The sequence below is a fragment of the Branchiostoma belcheri genome, unplaced genomic scaffold, assembly GCF_001625305.1.
Source record: "Branchiostoma belcheri isolate BF01 breed outbred unplaced genomic scaffold, Haploidv18h27 scaffold8, whole genome shotgun sequence".
NCBI classification, from domain to species: Eukaryota; Metazoa; Chordata; class Leptocardii; order Amphioxiformes; family Branchiostomatidae; genus Branchiostoma; species Branchiostoma belcheri.
In genome coordinates this window covers 5,392,093-5,414,060 of record NW_017804464.1, presented here as the reverse complement: position 1 = coordinate 5,414,060, position 21,968 = coordinate 5,392,093, and the positions used below count along the sequence as shown (strand labels likewise).

The window sequence follows — 21,968 nt, the reverse complement described above, 5'->3', positions numbered from 1 at the left end:
AAAAAACCTTATACACTAGACATTGTATTAACAAACGTTGCGTTCCATGTGGCATTGACATGGCAAAATGGCACCAAAAGGTACATTTTGCTACTCTAGATGGAATTTTCTGCCGTGCTTTACAAACCATATAGAACTCTTCTGCAACATTTTTATTACCATACATTAACACATTTTTAACGACAACAGTAGCATCTCACTATTATAGACGTCTGACTTAATGTGCAAAAATAGATGGGTGAATCAAGTGATCGACATTGCTACAGTTCCTATGCTTGACAAGAATGACCAATCTTAAAATGATCTAACAAACTTAAGTGAATATTTGATATAATGTTCAAATGGTAAAAATACCTTACGTCGCCTGATATGTTTTAAGACATTTTTGAATTAGTCTTATCTCTGTCTTTCATATCTCGGTGGTTTTTTTAAAGGTCAAATGTTCTCGGTCAATGCATGGGCCGCCATTTGTACATGTAGAACGTTTCATATGTATACTTGCAGTTTCCAACACTGTATGCCCAAGGTCTCATCAATGTACATTTTGTCTGCAGGCCAGGATGGTCCGCTTATCTTTGAACTGTTGTCAAGACAAATGCAGTTGCCCTTTTCTTTGGGTGCACTGCGTTAACGGCGCGGCCGAAGAAGAGGCGCTTGACACCACGGCGAATGTCTTTCAGCCGGAAGCCGTAGATGATTGGATTAAGCGCGGAATTTACGATGACAAACCCTAGCATGGGCGGGCCTGTGATGCCGCAGTCTTGTTTGCAGGCAATGCCGTCGGCGATTCTGATGCAAAATGGCAGCCACCCTACTAGAAACAGAATGGTGATGATGAGAACGGTGATTGAGGATTTCCTGCTGGTGCTGTGTTGGGCGTGCACCGCGGCTTCTTGTCGCTTGATGGCGCTAACCTGCTTCCACAGACACCAGAAGACGCCGAGATTGAGGCCCACGATTGCAGTCATCGGTATGAAGACTAGCACCAAGACAAGGACCAGGTAACTGTAGGCATAGCTTGCGCTTGAAAGAGGAATACATTCTACCGTACAGTTCCAGCCAAAGTACGGCAGCATTGCGAAAATGCCACTCCAAACCCATACGACAGCGCTCATTATCAGGCAGCGGTCGTTAGTGACGTTGTTGACGTAGGTCATGCCATGGACAATGAACCAGTAGCGCTCAGCCGTCAGGGTCAGCAGACTGTAAGCGGAGGTAAGCGCGGAAAGGAGAACTGTTGTCAAGTAAAAACGGACCAGTGCCTCGGGCACAACAGGCATAGAATAACCCGTACAGATCATGGAGAGTAAGCTTACACCAGTGCAAATGTCACTTGCTGCCAGGTTGGCCATGAGAATGTAGACCGGTTTGTGCAGTGTCTCCTGCTTGACGATTGCCGCGATTGGTAGACAATTACCCACGATGGAGCAGATCGCAAGACCGCATAAGATGTACGAAAACCATACAAATATGGAAATGTCTGGTTTCATTCCCGAGCTTTGATTCTGTTGATCTTCACCGAGACATTTTAATTGAGCAGAAGTTGAGTTTTCAGCTAACTGCGAGGTGCTGTAGTTGCCCGCAATCAAGCTGCAGTTCGAAGATACGTCTTCTTGAACTGTTAATCGGACAAAACTGTCGATGTCCATACTGTCATCGTTACTAATTTCTGTTGAACTGTTCGTGTTGATGCTAGGTGCCAATGTTCTCCCCAAACAGTGACTCAATACAACAAAAATACACAACGCTATCCGGGTGTACAGGCCTCCGCACAACATTATTACAGATTCCAGAAGAAGAATTTAAAAAAAATACCGGCAATGCCAGGGTGTCACCAGACTGCACAGGGCGGTGTCTGACTTGCTCTTCAGGGATCGAGAACAAGAGCGATGAAGTACCGAACGTGTCGAGTTGTCACAACACTTTATCTTTACTATTTCCTGAGAAAACCTTCTACGACTCTCCCAAATGGATGGATATATTAAACGTCTCCTGCAAAGACTTGTCTCACACACGCTTTTCTAAGGTTGTAAATTGGCCAAATTACAGTATCAGTGCCGTCCAAGCAATGCGTGCAACATGATTTGAGACGTTGTATATGTACCCGCTTGCCATTAACACGTTGCATGATGTTGCACAGTCTACAGAACAGGTGCAGGAAAGTTTGGATTATCAGAAAGTGCCGTTAGGAAGCAGCAGCAAATCTCCCTGCTTTCCAAGTCACGTAGAGAATTTGTATAGGGATTTCTTCAACAATTGAAAGCAAACCCGTGCACTCAAAGAATTACAAAATTAAAGTTTTTCACCTGCCAACAGCCGGATCTTGTAGGACATAGTCTTAAACCCATAATCCCTAACGTTTTCATCCATAAACACCTGCTACTGCGCTATTGTTTGAATGCTTAAAACTTTTCAAAACATCCTATCGTTCGTTCATGCAAGAATTTACGAATGGATTTAAAGAGAAAGTTTTGACGTGCTAGGTCGATTGGCTTTTTTGACAGGAAGCTTATTTGTTCTGACAAAAATGGGATAGGTTTGGATAATCCGATAGTTTATATTTTGATTATTCAACGACATGTTGAATGTTTTTGTGCATGATAATACGTAATTGTACAAGTATATTAAGCGAGCATACTGTGTATCTATTTAATGCCATGAATGTATTTCTGCAGTGCACCCTGGTGAGCTCTAGGCACGATGGGTTTACCAAGCTGCATCTTACTCCTAACGGGGATTATCTTCAGTCTTTCAATACCTGTGCACCTCAAGCAGAATCTGCAAGGTGACGCTTTCCATGGGGTAAGACAACAAAATAAAAAAAAATTGAGAACATGAGTTCTTCGACCTGTTGTGTATTTAATAAATAGACTTTATTAAATGTGATTAGAAAGCACGATTGCCCATTATTATTGCATAAACTCATCATCGTTAATTTAATTTGTAGGATGAGGAAAACGTTGATGACCTTGATGTACAGTTCGATGAAGATTTAAATCTTCTAAAGGATCGGAATGCATTTGAGATCTTTAAAGGTACGTGTATTTAAAATATTTCCTAAACAACAGCATTATTTTTGTCAGATGATAACAGAATTATTATCAGTGCATCGCATTCACATTGCAGTTGCTTTTTCTTTTCAAGTAATCAACTCTGAATCCCTTAAATATATATGTGTTATGTAGGAAATGATCACAACTTTTAATTTGTTTTTATTTATTTGTTTTAATTTATGATTGCCTGGGACGTACTTGGCCATATAACAGATCCTCGGTAGAATTTGCTAATTAAAAGTTCTGTTTCTAAGCTAGGTTCTCTTATCACTTCATCTAGACACAAATAGCTAAATTTAACCAACATGATGCCCCCCCCTCCCCGCGCAGAAGTCGACCCGACCCTCAGGAGATTGTCCCTATTGCGGCAGGTGTTCGGGGACGTCCCTCCTAACCATGTCCTGCGCCGAGATCTATCAAGGAAAACGCGTGGAATCAAACCTCTTCTACTCGGCGTGTTAGCTTGGCACATCCTCCAGAATTCAAAACGTCCTCCTCCACCAAGTGAGTCATCGTATTCTTTCTTATTAAAAATATATACATGGTCACTGTCTTTATTCCTGGCCATGGAAACATTTACAATATAAATGTAAGATCTCACATATTATACAAGGAGTCAAATTTTACAAAACGTGCTCAAATTATATGGTAGATTGTGTGGTGTGTAGTATTCCGAAAGGGCTTTCTTTAACATTTTTGTTAAAACTATGTCTATGTTGCATCTTGCATCTTAACAAAAGATCGTATCCACGACGTCACGAAGGTTGGACCATGACTCTGGTTAATATATTACCTAGTTGGATTCGAAGCAGATTCAATCAAATCCGCCAAACCCACCGTGCACGTGAGTTACAGCTGCGAACACACAAACATACCGAAAACAGAACCCTTCCGCGGAAGGATATCTTCTATCCCGGAGGTTAAGAATACGTGACAGTGAATATCTATTATATCTACGTTCTACTATTAATGCAAAATCTAGAATACATTTTTAGGAAAGAAATGCATTGCATGGTGACGTTTTCTATTTTTAGAACCTGACACCACTCCCCCACAACTGACCCACTGCCCTTCTGTCGGGGACGTGGTGCTCTCCAGTGGTCAAACAACGGCCTGCATCAACTTAGGCCAACCGACATACAAGGATGACCGTTCCCAGACAGTCAGGTACAGTATGTTTTCACTCACTTTGTATGACAAACTATTCTAGTTCTACGATCTCATACCTTCGCCAACTGATTTTAACCTTCCATAAATAATTTCATCAGGTTTATAAATGAATGAATAGCAAAGTTCTTTGATCACAACCATTTATTTTTTCACGAGCCGACGTTTTGATGACCGTCTGTCATCTTCATCAAGGGAATTCTGACTGGTTTACCGTGCACTGGCGCTAGATGTTGTGCAGAGTGCACAGTAAACCAGTCAGCTGAATTGCCCTGATGAAGATGACAGACGGTCATCGAAACGTCGGCTCGTGAAAAATAATTGGTTGTGATCAAAGAACTTTGCTATTCATGATGTTAACCTTTATGACTAATTAACTTAGATAACTTAGATAACTATAAGATAACATAAGTGCCAGATGTCATTTATATGGCCATACGCTCCAGTCATGCACATCGTAAAATTAAGCAATACTGGACATTTTTTTCTTCTTTTATTTGCATGTACAGGGTCATAAAGAACCGTAACGTGCCATCTAATGGTTGTTTTCCTGAGGGACACTACACCATTTCCTACATCGCCCTGGACGACTCTGGCAACAGGAATGAAGACTGCCAACTTCGGTTCAGTGTGAAAGGTGCAGAAGTTTCACTTCAATTCGCAAATTTATGTAGCAGAAACAATACAAGACTTATACTTAGGTATCAACTATATTGTACAGTTGTAAACATATATTTGCAGATATCAACAAAACATGATTTTATAAATTAAGTGACGTGCACATCGCAAGAATAAATGGTATTGCTCCACACAATCTATCTTTTTAGAATCAGATTCAGATTTTATTACCAATGACATAGCAGGTACAATATAAAATCAACACCTGAATTGCGTCATTGCTTACAGATCCGCCTTTAAAATCCAAGTATAAAATTCATAATAAATGATAAAATACAATTCTAAAAGTCATATCGGGAATAAGATATAAAGGGATATCAGGTAACCTATTCACAAAATGTTTCTGGTAGAGCAGCAGACTCGTACATGTATGAGCGTGTGTTACAGGTCAGCTCAAACAAACTCAGTGCTAGGATTACAAGTACGAGAAGTTTTAAATCCAAACCTATGCACGTAGGCAGTAGGCTATTTTTTAAAATACTGTGTAGATACTACATAGATACTAGATGCGAAGAAATAGATTATCCATAAGTAGAAATAGAAAGATGTTGATAAAGTCTTTAACAGCAGCTGCTTTATTTCCATCAGCAATCCATTGCAGCTCGGGACCGCCAACAGTTGAGCACGGCTACAAGGAGACCTGTACACCGAGAACTTCTCAGGAAGACATCCTGGGAACCACATGCTCATATCGCTGCCTGCCTGGCTTCAGCATGGACAACTCTACATCACAAACAATGGTCTGCACTCAAACAGGCGGGCAGCAGGCCGAATGGAGTGGTAACATCACTTGCAAAAGTAAGTGGTAGGATGTCGATTTTTGTAAGTTTCAGAAGAATAACTGAGTCTACTATATTTGCATAAAATCGCATTGTTAGCATCGCTAGAGTAAACACATGTGGTCCATTACATTTGCAAGGTTTCTATGAACGTTAAGATTTGTTCTGATGCTAAAGACATATTCGTAGCCGCCATATTTGTAGAATGGACATACAGTGCGGCCCATGGATGACTAGAACAACTATACGCAGGCCGGTGCTCATACATACGGAATAACTATTTTCAAACAGGTTAAGAAGAAATTTGGTTTAAAGAATAAATTTCTAAAATATTTGACTTGACCGCTTCTTTAACACACCAACATGGCAGAGACTAGCACTTCGGTAGAACGTCTCATTTAAAGTCGTATTCGCGTATATAAGGTTAACATCCTGTGTGTAGTTTCCAAATGTTATGTTGGAAAATATCGTCTACAACAGCCAAAATTCTGATTCAACGTTAACAAAAAAAAAAAAAATGAAAACCGCGAAATGAGGGTTTTGCGCATGCACACTACGTTCTGCTTACATTACGTGCTGCGGAGGCTACATTACGTCATAGCCACGTGACTGTACGCGAATTGGGTTGACCTGGGGTTGACGGTAAAAAAATTCGAGCTGGCTAAAGCGCTGCTGTACTATATATTTATTGTTGCAGAAATCAGCTGTCCGGACATTGAGAGCCCTTCCCATGGCCGGTACAGGTGTACTGACGGGACCCGGTTTCAAAGTGTGTGCAGGCTGGAGTGTGACGTAGGGTTTGCTCCGTCGACACAGAAGCACAGCACAGTGTGTCAGGCCGATCGGCAATGGTCTACGGAGGCCGCCCTGTGTACTGGTACGTTATAACTCTGGATACACAAAGGGTAATCAAGGTATTGCAGATTTTAGAATTTCGGAAGTATGTAATTCTATGCTTCCTTCTTTCCCCAACGTTGACGAAATTCATGATGGATACGGACCAGATTCTGACACTGCCACGTTCACTGATTAAACTTTTGACCCCTGCTTGCTAATCTTTCCCACCCACTTGCTGTCAATCTAGTTTGTAGAAAAAAACATATACACGAACCCAAAAGTCAGCCATCAGAAACAATACAAGGTATGGATATGCCTAAATACTAGACATTTTCTGCCTACAATGATTAGAGGAGCTTGCTTTAATGTAGAAGTAAAATTGCATGATGCTGCATAGATTTTGAAAATAGGGCATGTATTTATAGCGGTTTAACCATACTATGTTTTTGTCAGACGTTCAACCACCAAAGTTCATCAACTGCCCAGATGACGTCATTGCGTATGCCGAGAGAAATAAGGATCACGTGATCGTCACGTGGCCACCCCTACAGGCACGTGACAACTCTGGAGAAGAACCAATCATCACACAGATTGACGGGCCACAGAACGGATCTCTATTGAGCACAGATGGAAAGAAGCACAGAGTCCTGTACACGGCGATGGACAATCAGGATAACCGAAACAATTGCTCTTTCAGCGTCATACCTCAAGGTATATTATGATAGAATCTTCTTCTTCTTCTTCAACGTTAGCCCACACCGATTTACTTTTATGAATGACATCCTCTGAAGACCCCCAAACTAGTGCGCGCGGGAGAATAAAAAAAAATTCCGGCCAGAAATAAAAATGCTACTAAACCACAGGAATACAAAGCTGGTATTGTGAATTCGCGACAGTACTTATCAACCTTTACGACAAGCCGGCACATGCAGGCTTTTTGCGGCATTTATGAATCGGTACTGTACTTATGTACTGAGTTCTTGAGTCGTGGAGCTTTGAATTCGATAGCCTGGGTGCTCGGCTCCGTTTTGTCGCCGACTACCCAGACCTAGAGCCAGGCCAGAGCCTCGGTGGAGGTGATCTTTTTTTTTGTTAGGGCGACAGGCGAAAATCAATGCGCGCGCGGATGTTATCCATAAAATTAAGTCGGCGTGGCCTTAGAGAAGCAAATACTTTGGTAGAAACCGAGGTCCTTCACCCTCCAATAAGTCCAGTAACAATTTAAGTCCATATCTTGTAAAAACGCCAGTCTTAAAAGTTGCGTTGCAATCCTTCTTCTTTCTCCACGAAGATAAACCCTTCCTCCTTCACATCGATTCACCCCCTTCTCTTTCAGTCTTTCCATTGACCATCCTGTATGAATATTTCTCTTTTCAAGGCAATTTGTCTCAATTGTAGAGACGACGTCAATTTTATGTTGCCAAATGCCAAAGCATTGATAGAATCAATTCAACACGTATCAGTTACATGTCCATTTACAAGAAGACAAATAACAATTTCTAAAAAAATTGTTGAAAATATTTAATATTATTCATCAAAACGACTATGTTGATATCGTTAACCGACCTCATCACCGACAAACAGCATACACAGGTCCGAAATATCTAATTCCATGTTATTGTATGTTTTCTATTTAACAGCTATAACATGCGAGCCTCTGTACATCAATCAGCCCAAGTTGTCCATCAGCTGCACAAATGGCTTCAACTTTGGTTCCACCTGTAAGTTCGCCTGTGAGTCTGGCTACCCATTGGTTGGGATGATGAATACGTCATGTGAACTGACGGGAGACAACACTCCACGCGGAAAGTGGATTCCTGAACTGAAGGAGAAAAATCCTACATGCAAAGGTACAGATGGATCATTTGAATGCTGAGATTTTTATTACACTTTTTGGCGACGTCTCAGGGAGGAGCCTAATGGTACAGTATTGTGTGCAGTTTGCAAGAATTCTAGGAATGGTACAGGCATTTTGTCCACTAGGGATGGAATGTCCACAGGCATTTCTCTGACCCACATCTGTGTCCACATTCCTGGAAACCCTTGGGAAGACCGCAGGCATGTCTCTGACCCACATCTATGCCCACATTCCTGGAAACCCTTCTGCCCCGGATGGCCCTACTTTCTGTGACCCTGGGGCTCGTTCACTATACACTCAGAGGAGGAGTGCACTGTATCTGTCTAGACTTATCAGGTACCAAGTCTTCCTCAAAATCATGAAATCATGGCAGTGCCATGGAAACAATAACCCTAACAGCAACCACCGTCGCCATGGCAATGCATGTTTTCATTACCAGTCTTGTTGTTTTTGCTCTGTTTCCTCTTCTCCAAACACCAAAGGTCAATGACCTGAACCAGACGGCTGTGACCATGGTAACTGGTGTTGGGTTACATCATGTTGCAATTTCATAGCAGGAGGGATTTAGATCCCCAGATCCTGTCTGGCCATAAATATATAAATGTGTTTGAGTGAGAATTAACAGTCCATATGACCATATGCGAAGGTAAACATTATGCATCTGCTTTGCAAATGTTACCTTTCTAGTTAGATATAGTTATTATGTAACAACCCTTTGCTTATAGTATGATAATAGTAATAAACGTAAGAAAATGTAGATTTTTTAAATAATAAAATGTCAAGCAACTAACAACTTTTAATGCATTAGCATTATTCGTTTTATACGCCACATGACGACTGTTAGGTGAACAATGGTATGTCTACATCTGAAAGCAATCTTATTAAACGCAAGCTCCTGATTTATCACCGTTTTCTGGCTCAGGCCATGTTTATTTGACGATATGAATGAAATCCTCTGGGAACCTTAAAACTATTGCGAGCGTGCGAATAAAAAATGTTTCGCAAAAAAAGTTACCATTATTATGAAATTTAGGTGGTCATAAAGGATGAATAAATGAATAAACACACAGAGTTATACTTTATTGGCATGGTTAATAATAGGCTCTTCTTGTCCTTTGAAATTGATTTTTTGATTCTGCGACATCAGTATCGTTTTCCGATTTTTTTCAATTTACGGCATCTATTTGCTCATTTTGCAGCTACTTTGTACGATTTACAGTATGGTCTAATTTTTTTTCGGAAACGGACGCGTGGATGTCATGCGCGCGTGGATGTCATCCATATAATCAAATCAACATGGCCTAACTGATGTTGTGTTTTTCATGGTTTGTTGCAGTGTTGAAATGCCCCCCGTTACGGCTTCCGAAGAACGGTGCTATCTCGTGTAGCGGGTGGGCCCTGGGCGAGACCTGTCAGCTACAGTGTGCAGACAGGTACGACATCCCGTACAACATGCCCAGTAACGGTCTCTGGGTCTGCTCAACTACCAACGGCGTCTGGGCGCCGGACGACCGGGTCCTGGATTGTACACGTGAGTAAAACAATATTCATATTTCCTAAACGATTAAAAGCAGAATATATTGATCTTTCGTTCAATTAACATCGCAACCATCACACCTAGATGGTGTCCATTCTTACCATCATATGTCTTTAATATACATTCTCTCGCATTGCCTGTAATCTGCTGCATCAGACGTATGACACAGTTCTGGCCTCCGTCAATTTGTGGAAGTCCACGTGGCTGTCATGTGACGATCACGTGCCGGTTTAGTCCTATTCATGTGATAAGCACGTGTATGCCCAATCCTGACTATATGTTGGTGTGTTATGTACCTCGTGCAGTATAGCTAGGCTTTTACGATAGTGTAACGTTGTGGGTGTGTATTGTGGTCTGCTGATTTACCGTAGGCCGGAGGAACCCCAGGCGGCTGAGGCTCCCAGGAGAGCTGTACTACTACAGCGGCAGCTGCGGTGATCTGGGCTCACTACAGGAGATACGAGAGAACTTCATCAAGGCTTTGAACATCTCTGCTTACTCCGAACTCTGCCTCAAGTTTACCGAGTGCACCGCAACAAACGTCAATGTCACGTGCGGTCCTGTCACTCGCAGGTTGGTTAAAACTTATATGACGTAGACTGCCCACATCGCTTAACTGTAGATGTAATGTGTAAAAAAAGTGACATTCAAATCTGTGCCTATATATTGTGCTAAGGCTATATACTTTTTTGCATTGAACAAACAATAATAGCTAAGAGAATAACTAACGTTACTACATTCACTTATTAATACGTGTTACAAGACTTTTTTTAATATGTTTTTGTACCGTAGAATTCTCGTCAGTTCTCTTTTGTCCAAGAAATATATATATTTTCTGACAATGGTGTTTCAACCGTTACTTAAATTCTCCTCTGTATGTATAGTGTGTTAGTCTAAGACCATATGTATCGTCAAGCATTGTCTGTTGTTAATTGTTTGGGAAACTAACGACGTTTATTTATTTATTTATTTCATTTTAACACACCTGGGTAGCCCAACTCAGCTTTGACAAGTTGGTTTTCAGTCTAGTAGGGCCCAGTTTTCAGAAATAATAAAACATAAGTTAATACTTAAACAGAAGTAACAGAGAATTGTATGCAAAACATAAATAACGCAGGTAACCAAATTATACAAAATAAATACATGAGATTACTTAGAATCTCAAAACCGTAGAGAACAAATCAAAATCGCTGTCCGTTACTCAAAAGCCATTGATCGGTCAAGGTCGGTTATTCCTGTGGAGGTCAGAGGTCATATGTAAGACTGTAACGATTTTACTTTTTTTTTTACCTTCAGAGCCCGAGGTGTGCAAGCTGCGGCAAAATACCGTGTCCGAATAGGGTTCCATTTACAGATCACACCATCAGATGAGTCACTCCTCACACAGCAGGACATGTACAAACTGGAGGAGACTCTGGACATGATGGCAACAACGGTTGAAGACGAAATGAGAGAAGGGCGGTTCAATTTGGACTCCGTGGGGGACATGGCTTTGGATTTGGATGTATACTCTGTGTACTTCGATCATCCAGAGATGGAATGCCCGTATGGGACCGTGGCCCGCTACAGTTCACACTCATGCGGTTAGTAGCACCAAAATTTTATAGTAAAAAATTCAACTTTATTCCAACACAAGGGTTACAGAGCGATCAAATTTTCGACGACTTTTGATCAATTGCTTACGTCACGTATCAGTAAAGTCTCGTGTGAATAAGGTCACGTGTTTGTAAACCGTAACTCTCGCGAGATCATGTTGTGAAGTGATTTGTCATTAATTATCCTGATGAAGGCGACAGTGGTCGTCCAAAATTTGATCGCTATGTAACCCTTGTGTTGGAATAAATAAAGTTCAATGTTTTACTATGATTACTATCAACACAGATGAACTTTCATGAGCACCAGAATTTGTTATCAATTAACCATATATATACTATAAATAATACAAACTCCGGCACGCCTGGACAGCCTGTATAATCGGTGTTCTGTTAACGGTGTTGATCACTCATGATCACCTTAAAATAATTCAGCCTGGTTATATTAGGTATTGCAAAAAAATGCTCTTTGCAGCTGAGAACTATTCAAAACATCAGAAATAAAAAGGGCCTGTGGTACATGAGATTATGCCTTTATCATTATTCATGTGCAGTTTTAGCCTCCTGTGATAATAGTTTTTTAAGGGATCTTTTTGAACAGATCTCGTGCGCATGCATCGTATGAGACATTGATTCCAGTAATCGTTCTTTCACAACAGCTGAAAAAGGTTTAACATTTGAAGCTTTTGTTTAAAAAACGAAATTTTCGTCACTACAGCCAGCTGTTCCACCGGGACGTTCTACGATGGGACAGCTCAAGACTGTATGGAGTGTCCCCGGGGACAGTACCAGGACCAGGATGGACAGCTGCTTTGTAAAAGCTGTCCACCTGATACATCAACTGTACAGACAGCTGCAACCTCAGCACTTGACTGCAAAGGTTGTCTTTTGTGTCTGTGTATTCGTAGCTCCGAATGTATTATAGCTTTGTATATTTAGATATATCTATGTATGATATTTCGAGGGGTGAACTAAGTTACGAATAGAATACATGTACTAGTTGGCTCGCGTGTGTCAATTACAAACAATTGTAGAAATTGATAGCTTCAAGAAGTCATAGTAGTTTTTTTTTTGTCTTTTTTGTTTCAAAATAATCCAACAGTGTAGACAGAGCAATTTAACGTAGGTTGCTGAGCCTTGTGGTGGTGAGTTAGACCAAACGTTGTACTCATTGTTTTCAAATTGAAGTCTTTTAATTCGCTAGAGCATTTGACACTGCTCTAGCAGCTCTAAGACTATGAAATTGAAGCAAACAAACATTGATAATACGACCATTCACAAACTGAAATGAATTCACAATTCATCGTACTTTTGAACGCTATTTTTAAAAAAGAATACAGCGTATGCCCTGATGAAGATGACAGATGGTCATCGATCGAAACGTCGGGTCGTAAAAAAATGGTTGTGATCAAAGAACTTTGCTTTTCATTTGTTTACCAACCTAATGAAATCATTTACGGATTTACAAAGTATGTTAGAAATGAAATGAGATGTGGAAGAGGTGAAAGACAAATTTATATCATAGGACACATGTCTCTTTCTCTATGTAAAGATATTTATTCGCGAAGTAATTATGTTTACCTAAACATAACAGGGTATTGTCCACCTGGGAAGTACTCCGTCACAGGCCTCAAGCCCTGCTCCACATGTAAAGTCAACACTTACCAGCCTGAAGCGGGCAGGACATTCTGCCATCCCTGTCCGAATGAGACTGTAACAACGTATGCGGGGGCAACGTCGTCCAAAGAATGTTATGGTACGTCAGTTATTATCAAGGCCACAACGACTTAATTTTATGGATGCCATCCGCGTGCATTAATTTTCTAGTCTCTACCAGACTAACTACGCTGGCTATATATAGGAGAATATCTGCCAAGGGAGTTTGGGTTTGACTATCGGAGGGAACGAAACTACCGCCCCACGGCCGGACTCCCTTGGCCCATTGATTCTCTTTTTTGCCGAATTCTACGATCCGTCTTCCCGTAGAAAGGCCTGGTGGAGGCTATTCATTTTCGCCTGTTCTCTCTAAAAACAAAGATCACGTCCTCTGGCCTGGCTATAGGTCTGGGTATTCCATTGTAGTTAGCGACAATACGGAGCTGGCTGTATCTCTAGAGGATGAGACCCAGGCTACCGAAGATCCTCTACTCTAAAATTCAGTACATAATTACGTACTGTGCTGCATGGTTAATAAATTCCGCAAAAAGCCAGCATGTACCGGCTTGTCGTATACGTCGCTTTGTACTGCCGCAAATTCACAATACCAGCTTTGTATTCCTGTGGGTAAGTAGCATTTTCATTTTTGGCCGGATTTTTTTTTTAAAATTCACTCGCCTACACTAGTTTGGGGGTCTTCGGAGGATTTTTCCTTAAAATTAAGTCTTCCGTGCTCTATGCAGAGTATAGGGTTTGGTGCCCATGTCCATTTCCGTAGCCCTTGGGCGACACAGTTGTACAAGGCACTACAGCAGGGGGCTGGTCCGCTGGTAGTGCTGTGTGTTTGACCTTTCCACACTCTGTCTCATATGTGCTGAATACTAAGCAGAGAAAGAAGTGTGTACCATTTTTTTTAAGTATTTGGTATGACCCGGTCGGGGTTTGAACTCAAGACCTCCCGGTTACAAAGCGAACTCTCTACCAATATGACCATAACATTAAATCGGTGTGGCCTAATCTATATAAAAAGAGATTTTGATTTAATCGTAATAACTAACTTTTGTTCCGATAGTTAACCCTCCTTTCTGCATCCAATACAGTTTCTTCAATCCTAGAGTATGTACCAGTCATGTTACAGTTACCTCTTGTTACTTATATGCATTATCAATTTTGGTTGAACCTAAATTATTATTATTTATCATCTATGTTACATTTGATTTGATTTCTGTATTATGACCAGTACTACTTAATTTCCGTACGTATTTATTTACCTATATATTATATTAAGTTATAATTTATGTTATATCTGATTCTGACTGATGTACATTTTTAGTTGTTATGAAATTATACATGTAATTGTCGGTGTCTTATAAGCCCATATGGGCTGGGCGACGCATGGTCACAATGACACGTAAATAAACATTCATTCATTCATTCATTCATTCATTGGTTCATTCATTGATTGATTGATTGATTCATTCATTGATTGATTCATTCATTCAATCATTGATTCATTCATTCATTCATTCATTCATTCATTCATTCATTCATTCATTCATTCATTCATTCATTCATTCATTCATTCATTCATTCATTCATTCATTCATTCATTCATTCATTCATTCATTCCTAGAGCCAATACCTCCTGACGGCTGTACAGACTGTGGCACTGGTCTGGACAGCACGGTGCAGAGCGATGTGGCGGATACAGACGGATGCAGTGAGGACATGTGTCAAAATAACGGAACGTGCGTGGATGGAGCGGTGTGCCAATGTCCGGACGGGTTCAGCGGTGATTTCTGTGAAGCAAAACAAGGTGAGAATGATTACTATTGCCTGGCATCTGTTGTCCTGGCAAGTGTCGTCATGGGCAAAGACTACTGCGGGTATTCACATGCTCTACAGCACCTCGGACTGACAACACTTGCCTCTAGGCGTGAACAGCTGACTCTGAAGTTTGCTAGGTCCTTGCTAGGCTCTGAGTTCAGGGACTGGCTTCCACCACCTAGGGCGCAGATCACAGGAAGAGTGACACGCAACAACCACAAATTGAACTGTCCGAAAGCCAGAACGAACCGGTACTTGAACTCCTGTGTGCCGTACATGACTAGACTTGTAATGTCTGTGTATAACCTGTCCATATTTGTAACAGCTTTTAATGGATTCCTTATTTTGAATTGTGAATTGGTTTTAATTCAGTGGCAACACTGCGATTTCCAATAAAGAGATCTTGTATCTTGAAAAAAAAGTGTACTTTCTACTTCCTTTGTGGGGTCGTGTGGAGTAGCGGCAGAGTGCTCGACTCGGAACCAAAAGGTCTCGGGTTCGAGTCCTGGCATGCCACCGATCTTGTGCCCTTGGGAAAGGCACTTAACACGAATTTCTTCACGTCGCTCAGGTGAAAATGAGTATTGTATTGTCCCCTGTGTTGGTGGCTGCATTAATATAAGTTGAAAAAGACTTGAGTGTGCCGTCACCACGTCTGGTGATTACATGTTGGAATATAAAATACAGTGTACTTCCAACTGATTCATTATTAACTTACAACATGTGTTTGTATCATTCATTTATGTGTAAATAGGTTGACGTATGTACAGTGTAATGTGCTGGTAACTTAAAAAAAAAGAAACTCTAGTGTAGTGATCCGTAAAAAAAAAATCATCGATCATTCAACTAAAACCGTTGCTAGCGAAATGCACAACCCAAATATTGCCATATTGACATGTAAGGGATCCTTACTTTGCTTTATAGTGTCGTTTTAATAGTCATTTTCTAATCTACAGTAGATGGGGCCTGGTGTCCGTGGGAGGACTGGGACCCCTGCAGTGTTACTTGTGGCTCTGGGATACAAACTCGTCAACGTCACTGTGCATGTCCGCCCCCTGGTGATTTTAGGAAGAACTGCATCGGCGATAAGATGGAGGTCCGTGTTTGCAAGAGAAAGAAGTGTCCAGGTATATCTTCAAAAAATCATAAAACATTTTATAACAACATCGTTTGTTTCATGGATGGAACAATGTCCCTACAGTTATTCATATTCAAGAATTTCCTCCTAGGCCATGTTGAGTTGATTATATGGATGACATCCGCGCGCGCATGAATTTTGGTCCGTATCGTCGGTCGAAAAACGATCCTAATGTCATAGAATCCCGACATCAATTTAGGAAAAAAAAGGGAAGAAATAAAAATGAAGAGTCTATTATTATTCACCATATCATACTTTGTTTTTTTAGTCATTTATTCAACCTTTGTGACCACGTCGTAGATTTCATAAGGCCGGACACTTTTTTTTTGAATAACTTTTTTCCCACGTTCGCGTCAGTTTTGGGGTTCCCGAAGCATGTCAAATCAACATGTAATCAAATCAACATGGTCTTATTTTCTTTAATATGCATCTGACGGTCTTAACCATATCCTGACATAGCCTGCACGCCCCTGAAAAGTCCGCCAGGTGGAGTTGTGTCCTGTAGGAGCAGCGCTACCACAGGCCTACGAAAGACCATAGGTACAATTTTTTTCTTGTATGAGTTTTATGGGTACTTCGAGTTTCTATAAGTACTTAGAGTTTCTATGGGTACTTAGAGTTTCTATGAGTACTTAGAGTGTATGAGTACTTAGAGTGCTCAAGTTCCCATACAAACTCTAAGTTCCCATACAAACTCTAAGTGCTCATAGCAACTCTAAGTTCCCATACAAACTCTAAGTGCTCGTAGAAACTCTAAGTTCCCGTACAAATTCTAAGTACTCATAGAAACTCTAAGTAATCATAGAAACTCTAAGTATCATAGAAACTCGAAGTACCCATAGAAACTCGAAGTACCCATAGAAACTCAAAGTACACACACAAGAAAAAAAATAATAATTGTACCTTTGGTCTTTCGTACTACAGGCCTGACCAGCTGCAGCCTGACGTGCCGCCCGGGTCACATGTCTGTCCGGGAACCTCTGCTAAACTACGAATGTGGGGAGAGAACAGGTTACATGTGGCCGCATCAAAACGCACTGAATCCAGACGGAAAGCTACCAGCTTGTGGACGTAAGATTAATTTCTACTTCGACTTGAATTCGATTGATAACATTCATTGGCAGATTTGAAGACATGGTATGTGTCATTCATTATAAATCATAATATGATAATTTCGAATGTTGTATTAGGTTAATAATTACCGTCACTTCTGCCATGTTCTTTTTGGTTAGATTTATAGATGCGACGTATAGATATTTATATTGTAGTTGTAATAATTACAATTAAAGATAGATTCGAAAATTGAATTATTATTGTAATTTCTTTGTATCATACAGAAGGTAGAAAGAAGGCAAAAAGAAATTACAAAGGTAACTTCAAAACATGGTGGAATATCTAATACGTCATTGTCAAGTAGGCATCTTATCAGCCATGTGAAGAGAAATATTCAAGGTTATTGGGGAATTTACATAGTGTTATTACTCCGTGAAGGAGGTCATGACCTCCGGGCGGAGTATTGTGGGCAGTCGTTTTTTCGTGTTCGCAGCTAGAACAAGGGGTTCTCTTTCTTTAATCTGCATGTAATTTTATATGCCGTATGCGGGCATGCCCGTGATGATGCACAGATTTTTATTTTTGCCGTAGCTGTTTCTGCGGTCAATGTAATATTTCAGATGCACCCCTACATTTATGAGGCAAATTGGTATGGTCCAGAAAAACCCGTTGTTTGGAATAGAGGGGGGTGTTTCCTTCAGGCAGATGTTTGGAGGGCTTCATTGATGGGTAACTGTTACTGATTGTACGGACTGCGCTAATATTACTGACTGGTTTTCGGCTTGTCGCCTATGGCTTTTTGTTTTTCATCCAGGTGTTACGCTTCCCCGGCGCATCTCGCTTCACTACGAGTTCCGGTACCCTAACCTGCCGTGTGAAGCAGCTCTGGTAGAGACATTTCCAGCCGGTCCTCTGCCTTGTGTCACAGAAGGACGATGTAAACAAGCCGTGACAGTGACGTGTAACCATGACTCCAGTAGGACCACGCCCGCTTCAGTGATGCTGTCAGTCACTGCAGATGTACCTGAAGCGCTGGACCAGTATCTGTGGCAATCTGATGACATTGAAGATGGGGAACTGGACACTAGACGTACGAAATGCCAATATGTCTATAATCTGAACTAGGATTTACATAGGCAGGACGTTTGTTTGTCTGTGTCCGTAGTAATGCGTAATTGAATGATGGAAGTGGGAGGGAGGTATATTACTTGATGTACTGGCCATAAAATATCAGACACAGTTAGTAGGGTCAACAGGAAGCCATTTTTGTGGGGTCTTGTGGCGTAGCGGTACAGTGCTCGACTCGGATACAAGAGGTCCCGGGTTCGAGTCCTGACATGCCACCGATCTTGTGCCCTTGGGAAAGGCACTTTACACGACTTTCCTCACTTCGCTCAGGTGAAATGAGTATTGTATTGTGTTGTTATATGTAAATATATATATAAAAGGAAGTCATTTGCTTGGAAAATCAATATACATAAACGGATGAATTCACAACAAAAAAGATATTTACAACTTAAGTTCCTCAATGAGTTTTCGGGTGACATTTTTTGATACATAAACACTTGCGATATAATCTTTCACGAAACCAACTCTCGGAAAGCTTTTAATCTTAAAAGATTTTGACAAAATGTATTTTCATTTTGACACAGTGGCTGCTGCTTTGGATGGCTTTAAGCCAGTACTTCGTGGCGTGGAAGAGGTTCTCTCGATTGTTACAAGTGATAAGTATGTCATTAACGTTAATGGGACGGTGTACCGCGCTGAGGCGGAACCTGGACAACCAACAACGACGGTGGAATGTCCTATCGGAACTGTCAGGCTGGTAGTTCTCTGTGGTAAGCCTTTTTACGTGTCAAAACTATCCGCCATTTTCATGAAAGTTCATCTGAGTTGGTAAATTACATTATAAAAAATTTAAACTGTTCTCCAACTCATAAATTTGACTCACCTATCTTACCCAAATGCTGTGGACATGTGATTTTTCCCACGTGTGACGTCAGCAAAGGGTCAAAGGCATAAACATCAGGGCACTTCAACCATCGTTCAACCGGGACGGGGGGCGATATTGACTTCAGACAACCTTTGACCCCTATGTATGGTCATGGATCACGAAACTCTGATTGGAATGTGAAGGGTGATGGAGATTTCAGACTTCATGCTAGTTTTGTGATCTTGCATTGCATTTAGCTTTTTTTTCTCTTTGCAGTGACGTGTCCACCCGGTACGTTGTACAACAGTGGCAGCTGCCAGGAGTGCCCCCTAGGGTCGTATCAGGAACTGCAGGGCCAGACCCAGTGCCAGTATTGTCCTGCCGGTCAAACTACACTCGGAATGGGAACGGTCAGCGAGGCTGACTGCGTTTCCGAGCCGTAGAATTTTGAACAGACGGCTAAATTCATTCTGGAATGCAACTTTCTGTTGTCTGATTGTAATTAGAACGGGCAAAATTTTCTGAAAACTTCTTTTTTTTAGGTAAGACTTCTTCCCACTTTCAGAACAAATTCTTCTTCGATTAGAGTATAATATGTATCCCTTAAAAATGATGGTTTGCAAAATAAAGCCATGAATAATAAGTAATCAAGACATGATATAACTTGTTATACATTGTTTTACAACGTAATTGTTAACTCTATGTGCTTTATTTAACATACATTTCAAACAAGTTCTATTATTATTTGTTAATCTACACAGTAGAGACGGAGTAAGTGTATGAGTGAGTGAGTGAGTGAGTGAGTGAGTGAGTGAGTGAGTGTGTGAGTGAGTGAATTATGTATAGAATACCGTCCTAACATTAGCACAATTGCAAATTGTACCAGTAGTAACGTTTGCTAAAGGAAAAATGATTTTTATTTTTACCAAAGGTACGTTAAGGTTAGCCTTGTATCATACGGCATGCAACATTTAACCAAAAAATTATATATTGACGTGCTCGGTTGATTAAAGATAATTTACAGATTTTTAAACGCTACAACATTTATGATTTGGCAGCTTAGTTAAATGAAAAGGTGTGACAGGTTCCAACCAATTTTAAGGATTTTACAAATAATGACTAGTGAATGACTAATGAATAGTAACTGCACTGCAACATTCAAAGTAAAAACTCATTATTATTGCAGCAATAGGACCGAGATGCCTTGCGGTGCTTAGTTGAATGTGAAGGAAACGAGGTGTTCAATTATGCAAAGTTTCTTATAAATCCACCACGTCAGCACTAAATCTCATGATTAGTCTAGAAGTTGTTTTTCTCGCCGCCAGAGATTGTTTCGAGCACTCTTGATATTACCACTAGCTCGGGCTGGGCTGTGCAGAGGCTATCGTGTAGCCTGGACGCATTCGCGCAAAAAAAAGTAAAATTGTCCCCAGGATGTCTGACTTTGACTTTGAAGGCTGGACAACTGCGTCCGACCTGACACTGGCCACAGTTTTGGCGCTTGTAGAGAACGATCTCGCCGAGAAGGAAGCCCTTCTCTGCGTCACCCCGGAGATGCTGAAGGGGCTCGGCCTCACCGTCGGTCAGTACGCGCTGCTCTGCCGGGCTACTGCGCGGCTTCAGGCGGCGGGCCCGGCTGCGACTGCCACCCGGGCAGACACCACCTCAGCTGGCCTCAACCAAAACCAGGACCAGACCGGCCTACTGGGACAGGAAGACCCGGAAACGGACGAGCTCCACAACCCAAGCCCCGAACAAGGTGAGAAAAAAGAATGGGATACAAAAATACAATATTATCAAATCAAGCAAACTACAGACGGATAGTTATTTCTGGTAAGGCGCATTTTTTGTTTGTTGGCATTATGTGTTGCGCCCGAGTTTTGTTCGTCAAGTAGGACAGTAGTTTGTAAAACACACTGGGATGGACGTAATCTTATCGATGATTGTGGGGGAATCTTGAATGTATGCATATATATACTCCAGATGTAGCTATCCACTTTACACCCTAATCGAGAGGACAATGCATTTCTTACCAAGGCAAGGTGATTTTTTTAACGAGGAAATAGGTATTTTTTTTTTATTTTTCGGGGTAAAACCGTAAAAAATTGTTTTCCGTAAAACTCAGAGGAATACAAAAAGTGCCCATGATAGAATATTAATGTCTACTAAGACCTGGCAACAACACTAACGTCAGAATGACATGCATATTTAAGCTGTCTGCCATCTTGGATCACCGGTGCACCGGCCAAGTGGGTAGAGTGCATTGCATTCGGTAGGCCGTCAGTTCGATTCCCGTTAATACCAAAGTCTTTTAAACTGAAACATATTGCTTTTTTTGCTTAGCACTCAGTATTTGGGAATTTCCATGTTAGAAAGGAAATGTCATTAAACATAAAACGTACAAATCCTTAATGTTTCAACCGAAATTCCTGACTTTTCCAAAAACTGCTTGTCAGAATGTCAGAAACCGGTTGCCATGGCAACACGAAAATAAATCAACGTTTCTAAGAATAAGAAATTGATATATTTTAGGAAAAGTTAACAAATTTGACGGTTCTAGTGCAAGCCGTTCAGGCGCTATCTGAGACGAAAGTTGGCGCGAGCTTTAAAAGACGTCCCCCCCCCCCGTCTGAATAGGGTTTACACATTTAATAGAAAATTTAATGAAATTGTAAAATGTATATTAATTATTCAAAACAGGTTGGGATTGAAACAGCTGTTATTCCTTAATTCCTTTAACAGCGGCGCGCAGTCAAATCATACGAAGTACAAATGTGGCATATTCAATAAACGACGAGGATCAATTTGAAAATACCACACCGGCACATTATGGAGAGTCTTGCAGAGTAAACACCAAACT

The 21,968-nt window shown here is 41.0% G+C and overlaps 2 protein-coding genes across 2 annotated transcripts in view; one reads left to right on the top strand and one right to left on the bottom strand.

The window, feature by feature from the left end:
* The window catches only part of LOC109486092, a 7,353-nt gene extending 5,704 nt beyond the window's left edge, over positions 1–1,649 (bottom strand). The window contains exon 1 of the mRNA XM_019789777.1: positions 606–1,649. Coding sequence (XP_019645336.1) covers positions 606–1,649 — 1,044 coding nt within the window. The remainder of the gene's footprint in view (positions 1–605) is intronic.
* LOC109486091 (sushi, von Willebrand factor type A, EGF and pentraxin domain-containing protein 1-like) overlaps positions 1–19,874 on the top strand; it is a 34,874-nt gene extending 15,000 nt beyond the window's left edge. Inside the window, exons 2-19 of the mRNA XM_019789776.1 lie at positions 2,676–2,802; positions 2,948–3,035; positions 3,384–3,557; positions 4,088–4,220; positions 4,730–4,857; positions 6,968–7,225; positions 8,155–8,364; positions 9,709–9,903; positions 10,281–10,482; positions 11,206–11,492; positions 12,220–12,381; positions 13,096–13,257; positions 14,791–14,973; positions 15,984–16,110; positions 17,096–17,193; positions 17,990–18,265; positions 18,828–19,013; positions 19,385–19,874. Of these exons, the coding sequence (XP_019645335.1) occupies positions 2,701–2,802; positions 2,948–3,035; positions 3,384–3,557; positions 4,088–4,220; positions 4,730–4,857; positions 6,968–7,225; positions 8,155–8,364; positions 9,709–9,903; positions 10,281–10,482; positions 11,206–11,492; positions 12,220–12,381; positions 13,096–13,257; positions 14,791–14,973; positions 15,984–16,110; positions 17,096–17,193; positions 17,990–18,265; positions 18,828–19,013; positions 19,385–19,551 (3,138 nt within the window). The 5' untranslated portion in view covers positions 2,676–2,700 and the 3' untranslated portion in view covers positions 19,552–19,874. The remainder of the gene's footprint in view (positions 1–2,675; positions 2,803–2,947; positions 3,036–3,383; positions 3,558–4,087; positions 4,221–4,729; positions 4,858–6,967; positions 7,226–8,154; positions 8,365–9,708; positions 9,904–10,280; positions 10,483–11,205; positions 11,493–12,219; positions 12,382–13,095; positions 13,258–14,790; positions 14,974–15,983; positions 16,111–17,095; positions 17,194–17,989; positions 18,266–18,827; positions 19,014–19,384) is intronic.
* The last annotated feature ends 2,094 nt before the right edge of the window (positions 19,875–21,968 follow it).